This window comes from Empidonax traillii, unplaced genomic scaffold, assembly GCF_003031625.1.
Source record: "Empidonax traillii isolate 1590-97213 ecotype Southwest subspecies unplaced genomic scaffold, ASM303162v1 scaffold84:size2688230, whole genome shotgun sequence".
Taxonomy (NCBI): Eukaryota; Metazoa; Chordata; class Aves; order Passeriformes; family Tyrannidae; genus Empidonax; species Empidonax traillii.
The window spans coordinates 619,251-626,382 of record NW_020955277.1 but is presented as its reverse complement, the minus strand read 5'-3'; the positions used below and the strand labels follow the sequence as shown (position 1 = coordinate 626,382).

At 37.1% G+C, this 7,132-nt stretch overlaps 1 protein-coding gene across 1 annotated transcript in view; it reads right to left on the bottom strand.

Annotated features, from left to right (window-relative positions):
• Window positions 1-1,237: 1,237 nt before the first annotated feature.
• GNPTAB (N-acetylglucosamine-1-phosphate transferase subunits alpha and beta) overlaps window positions 1,238-7,132 on the bottom strand; it is a 48,295-nt gene continuing 42,400 nt past the window's right edge. The window contains exons 20-22 of the mRNA XM_027881121.1: window positions 4,897-5,064; window positions 3,565-3,655; window positions 1,238-2,438 (exon numbers count right to left, since the gene is read on the bottom strand). Coding sequence (XP_027736922.1) covers window positions 2,361-2,438; window positions 3,565-3,655; window positions 4,897-5,064 — 337 coding nt within the window. The 3' untranslated portion in view covers window positions 1,238-2,360. The remainder of the gene's footprint in view (window positions 2,439-3,564; window positions 3,656-4,896; window positions 5,065-7,132) is intronic.

The following is a 7,132-nucleotide window of genomic DNA, read 5'->3' as shown; positions in this document are numbered from 1 at the left end:
CCTCACGTTCCTCCCGCGGCTCCCCCAGGCGACAAAGGCTGGACGCGGTGCCGCCTCAGTGCTCCCCCCTCCCGCCCTGGGAGAAGGCGGGAAAGCGGGCGCAGCGCGGCAGGGACACACACGGCGCTCCAGGGCGCCCTCAGGAGCAGGGGGCGGGCCGGGCCGGGCCCGGCACGTCGTGCTCATTCGGCATTAAACTCGTTTAAAGCTCACCTACCTTCACCTGTTTTTTTTTTTTCCCGAAATGGCTTTAATTTATCATTCAGATAACAAAAAGCCTTCAGAAAATATTCTGGTGGATGTAGCTAGAGTACGGTATCACAGGAGGATTTTTCCATAAATCACTGCAAACACGCCATTATTTTTCTGCCACGTTTCACGTTTCAGATTTTTCTAATGTTCTCATTTTCTGCCCTCAGCCAGTTAAGGTATTTGTTTTTTACTTATGAAAACCAAATACAGAATCTAAATTAAAGAAGAATCCTAACACTCTTTCAATTTCCATTGTTCTCATCAACACCAACCACTTAAGAAATTTTACTTGCTACGTCCTTGACGAAGCTTAAGTTTTCCTTGGGTCTTCCTGGGGTGGAGTTGACTTTCCTCACTGCAGCCCTGGGGGTGCTGCAGGGCCTGCACAGTATCCCAGGGCTTGCTCTGTCCCTGTCCCCCTAGCCAGGAATTCGGGGGGAAGGTGGGACCCGCAGCTGAGACAAAGCAGCTTTGCTTAATGAAAAAGGAATTGCAGTGAAAACTGAGGTACCTATACAATTATTTACACATAACTTCATTAGGAAAAACTACCTTGAAAATTTCAACCAAGTTTTCCCAATTATTTTGATTAGAATGGCAAATATAATTTAAAAAAAAAAATCCTAGTCAAACTTGAATCTACCTAATATTTTAAAGTGTAAGAAGTTACAAAAGCTTTCTTGTATCTCTTGAAATGTCTCATAGGCTGACGTACTGCAGATTTAAACTACTTATTTATATTCTACATTTTAGCATAATACATAGTGCTAGTGTGAAATATAACTCTAATAATTATAAGTGCCTGCATTTTTTTAGTGCTTAAAAGTTTGATTCTAATTCAAGAACAGAATAATGCTTCAAAATAATCCTAAATTACTATAGTTGGAAGTTTAAGAGAAAAATAATATAAGGATTCATACACATTACTGGCTAATTTATCAAAATGGGTGAGTTTTTGTTTACTTTAAAATAGAAACAACAGACAAAACTTCCATCATATTTTAGTTAATTTCAAAGCAAACCAAGTATCTTACAATACATATTCACATACATTTTGTACATCATCTGATTACAAAAATTAATGCTTTTTTGAATACTCTTAACACAATTAACTGAACATACACCACCAAAAGTTTCTGCTTGAAAAGATTCAGTACCCTTTCCCACATAAAACAACATTACTCTGATGTCTCAGCAAAACACAGGGCCAAACCCTCTTTTTAAATTTAAAAACACCAAAGCTTTGTATATCAGTACAAACATTGTTTTCCAAAGTGAAACACTGCTCCCAAACTTTTCTACTCTAGAACTTTGTTACCCATTCATATAGAGAGGCACTTTTGCTTTTATAGTTACAATGCTTGTAAAATATTATTCCTTGATCATTCTCATTTCATTACAACCCTCTCTTTGTAATCAAGGCAAGAAATAACATAATTGTATTCTCTGGAGTAGAATACACCAGATATAAAATACCTTTCAAATAACCATTAGATGTTTTATTACTGTGTAATTTTTTTATTAGCATACATTTCTTCCAAATCCCAGTTAAATACTACAAATAGGAAGATGAATTGTCACTGTGCTTTAAAGAATGCCAACATCTATAAATGTATACTAAATTTAAATGACAAGTCACATAATTACCAATTTCCCCATAGGTCTAAAAAAAGCAGCAATGACAGAAATTTGCAAAATGCTTTGGAATGCAAGACTAAGGACTTGTTAGGCTGATCCCAAATAACATTTCCTTCCAACATTTTATCTCGTTGGCAATATCCACTGCAATAAATGCAGTTACATTTGTTTAGGTAACCCTTTTTATAAAAAAGGATAACATGGCCAAGGAACTAAGAGTCATAAAATAAGATCTGTTGAAAACTGCCTATGCACAGGTTTCCTGCAATTATTTTTTGTTATTTTGTGTTATCACAGTTCCAACAGCTTTTATATCATGAAATTACTGCAGAGATTCTAACTCTAGATGCATGATTTTTTTCTTCATATCAATGTAGCTAAATGTTAAACCAGAAAAGACACTTATGAAAGAAAGATTTAAAATGCTTAATCACATCTTGAGGTAGACTGATCTCCAAAATAAAGCTCTTCTACACTTTGATTCGTTCATGACCAGCTTCTTTTTGGATCCTTCTCCTTGGAAAAATCTTTCGTTTAAGTGCAATTAGCTGAGGAGAGAAAAAACACAATATGTAGTTCTCTGCTGGGCTAAAGGTCCACAGCTGGTCAGGTTTTCACCCTAGAAACTATAAAATCTGTACCCTCTACAGTAATTTAGTCAATACTGTACTTTTTTTTTTTTTTTCACTGCACAGGAAAACCATATTTTGCTCAAATTCATCTATTAGGTCTGCACATTTCCACTGGACTTCTCAATAATCAGAATACAAGCAGAAAGTATGCCTATATTCTGGTTATTTCAAAGGAAATTTGTGTATTTAAATTAACACTGGGCTACATTCAATTTCTAAAAGATCAACACAAAGTTGGCATCTTAAAACAGCATTTATATTCCTAACTGTAACACTGAGTTGAGTATCCCCTTCCAAAACCAAGTTACTAACGGAGTTTTCTAATAGATACAAAAGGCTGAAAATCAAGGGAAAGAGTCATGCAAAAGTTACAGGTGGGAAAAAAATAATAATCAAAAGCCAACCTTTCAAGAATTACACCCTCTTCATCAGACCACGGAAAGTGTTACTTAAGGCCCCAACCTGCAAAGAATTACCCATATCATTTGTTCCATTGACTCCCTCTGAGTTTAGAAGGACTAATCATGTTTAAGAAAGCCATTTTAAGCTTGCAGAAGTGGCATTTTTTTTTCCTTCAAGTCAGATTAAAAACCTTTTGAATTCAATAGAAGTCTTTGCAATTATGTAGGGAAGAAATTTTGAAAAGATTCTCTTCAGGACTACAGTATTGCTATTACTTAAGTTCCCTTTCTGTTAATTTACTTTGCACTTTTACCAATACGTATGTTAATTGATCAAGAATTTCAAAAACAAGTACTAATTTTAAGCTTCCAAATTTAGCATATTGATTATGAACTTGACAGTCACAAGGCACCTGAGAAGGGAATACCACTCTTTCCCCCCATATGACTCTCTTTACAAGGACTCTCAACATGATGACTTAAAAATTGAAGCAACCTAATCATTATTCATACAACACCTTTACTTCTAAAAAATCCTAGCTACTCTTCAAATCCTATTTAAAAGAAATCTATTTGATGTTATCCTGAAGATTCCACAATCTGTTAAGCATTATATAAATTTGATAATACATTAACTTTACCTGTTCAGCAAAAAATGAGATGACTGTAAATACAATAAGTGTTACTAGAACACAATGGGTCCAAAACTTGAGCTTGTCTCTATATGCCCTCCTGGACAAGAAAAGAAGGAAAGAGAAAAACAGTTTCATATATTATAAATTCAAATTTTCAAAGACTTTCCACTAAACATGCAAAAAGAGTTTTTTCCAGACTTAAAGGGTGACTGCAAAGATGACAGAGGCTCTCTTCACAAAGAGCCCTATGGCGAGGACAGGGGGCAACACGTACAACTTGGACTGGGAGAGGTTACGTCTTGACATAAATGAATTTTTTTGCAGTGAAAACAATCATTCACTGGAGCAGCCTCCCCAGGGACATCGTGCAGTCTGCACCGCTGCAATTTTTCAAGATGTGGTGGGGCACAGTGCTAGATCTCAGAATCAGTTAGGTTGGAAAAGACCTCTAAGATCAAGTCCAACCATTATGCAAACACTGCCAAGTCCACCACTAAAGCATGTCCCCAATTGCCACATCTACACATGAAATGTTTCCCATGAAATGCTGGACCAAAATGATCTTTTGAGATCCCTTCCAACCTGGGCTGTCCTATGATTCAGAAAACATTGTGATTTCCAGCAGCACTTCAGCATGCTTTAACCCATCCTGGTAGGTTCGTCTTTGACTACAAGCAATTCAAATTGTCTTTCTGAAGCTACGAAAAGTCTTGATGGAGGTTCTCAAAAAGGGAGTCAACAATATGTCTATTCCTCCAGTGCCAATTTCTACACTAACTGCTGAAATGGGTTTGCCCCCTTCTCCCTCTGCCACTATGATCCCCACCTGTTCTCGTCACCTACAATCCTTCTGATTCCTTCCACAGTTCCTCTAATATTTTATCTTTCCTTATTAATGGCTATTTTTCATAATGTGCTGATCAGCAACATATTTACTACATTAGACTTGTCTCACTTCTGTCACTGTACTTGTCAACCTTTTGCTTGTATTCTCCAGTCAACTACCCCAATTTCTGAAGTTATTTATAAAATGGTAAGAGATAAACACACAAAAGTCTCACATTTCATGTACAAATGAGACACACATATATCTTTCCTGATTATTATCCAGATGGTTTGGTGTTTCTTAACATTTAAAGAAACCCATAATTCCTGAATTGCCTAAACAAAACAACACTTTTTCTTTGCAGTAGGTTAGGGTCAGTTGATCAAATATTAATGACTATTTAAGCACAAGAAAAACTCAAATCCTGCAGACTTCAAATTTTAGTCTATTCTAATCTTTTTCACTGTTAAGTCCTTCATGACAGTAACTTGAAAACAACTTGTGTAACATACCATTCTTGGAGTTCATGCATGTGAAGGAAACGATTCCGATATTCTCTTGGCAGTTCAAATTGGGAAGGTATGGGAAACATTGATTCATAAAAATCCCTAAGCACTGCTTTCACTGTTTGAGCATCCTTATGATTGTGATCAATATTGTCATTTAGGCAAACAAATTTTCTAGAAAACAAGATGAAATTGTTAGAATATTTCTTTAGTAATATGGCAAAGGTATTGGCAACCCAATAATACAAACAGAATCCTTTTTTGATAAAGTATCCTTTTAAAACCAAAATGATCTATTTTTTATTGTTGCATTACTTTAAATTAATTTGGTTTTAATTCTAAGAGGAGTAAGGTTGACAGCAAGTCAAAACCTCTCAGGAATCCAGTGATAAGCCACATTTCTCTCTTCCAGTTAGATAATGCTGCCATCTAATGGGCACCAGTGTACACCCATCGTAAACAGCATTATGATTTGTGTAAGGATTTTTATAGTTTTAAATTATCACGAGTACCTTAAATAACAAAGTGAGCTCCACTGTAGGAGATAAACATACTCAGTTAGTAATATTTTACTGTGTACGCTGCATTCTTTAGAAAAAGTCAACATAAAAAGTATGGAAGATTGTATAAGAGAGGGCAAAGCTTGGTCCCCAGGCTTTGGATTACTGAGAACATTACATAAATTGGACAAGACAGGGCTTGAATCACAGATCCAAAGTTAGAATTGAATAATCAACCAAAATACAAATTACAACAACCTGGATAGAATTGATATGGAAATCACTGTGACCAAATAAGCACGTGCCCAGTAATGCCTCTTGCAGAGAGTTATTTCTTACATATGAAACGCACAAATATTTAAGTTACTGCAAAAAAATTGAAACTAAAGGAGCAGTTAGTGTGTTAGTCTGTTGTGTACCCTTGGCCACTATGACCTGGTGCTTGACAACAAAAATTCCGCTTCCCACATATGGGCAAGGTTATGTGCTTTATTTATATTGTGAGATACAAGACCCCTACATTTTCCCCAGAGGCAGAAATCATATCTGGTGACATATGCCTTGTCATTGCTAACCTTTGCAAATAAGTAGTTCTGGTCAGCTGTATTCTCTATAGTATGGTATGCTCTTTCAAAGAGCAAAGTTCAGACTTCCTACATGAGGCTGGAAATAAGCATAACCCTATAGCATGTGTAGCAGCCCACACAGGGAATTACCACTGAATGGTAGTGTACTGAATCTGGCATAATTGTTAACCTCGCTCTAGACAGTTACGTGCAGGGGATAAACAGCCATTCGAATTGTTACATCAGAGAAGAACAAAATACGCCTCTCCAAAATTGAGCAGGCTCTATCAACCCTATCAAGTAATACCATGCAAAGCAGCTGGTTATGGCAATCATGTCTACACTATAAGCTATTTGGGAGTTCACTCTGGACTATCCCTGACCTTGTCCATTGGACTGGCAGCTTATTAGCCCTGGGAATACAGTAGCTGCACTCCTGTTTAGCTTCATCTAAAAGAGATGCAGTTTACAGACAGAGGTTGCTACACACAGCAAACCAAACCACAGTACATGGGAGTGATGAGGATATTAGCCTGTTTCTAAGGGAAAGACTGTTTTAATCCATTCAAAAGAAAATAAACATGACATTCCTTTGGATATTCCCAAATTAATGCCTAGGCAATTAATGCTCACTTTGCCTTAAGGATGCAAACCAAACATTTTAGGCAGATCAGTAGGTGAATAGTTCATTCCAAGACAGGCACCAAATACCTGCTTTTAGAGACTGGGGGTAATTACTGGTTTATACGCAATGAAAAGATAGCAAAGAGAAGGAAACGACAAGCCTACGTAACTGTGCCAGCTCTCCTTTGCTAACAAGGTACAACTAAAGTACTGCGCTATATTCTGCAGGAATACAGCCCAAGAAATTGACTCAACCTCACTTCATGAACTTGAACACTGAAGGTGAGAAACTCATGTTACCTGCCCTCTTTGGGCCTGACAAGGCTTGAAATCACACCTACCTTGAAAAAAAACCCTCCTAGCCAGCAGACAAAAAAATAGAGAACAAAGGGAAAGCAGAAGGATGAGCTAGAGCACTGGCTACTTTTCCTTTGAAACAGGTCATTGTGGAAAATGGAATGCAGGAGTTGTGGCCAGAAGGCACTCTTGTAGCAATAGATACAAACCACCTTAAGCTGAAAAATGTCTCAAGACTAGCATTTCCCTTTCTGA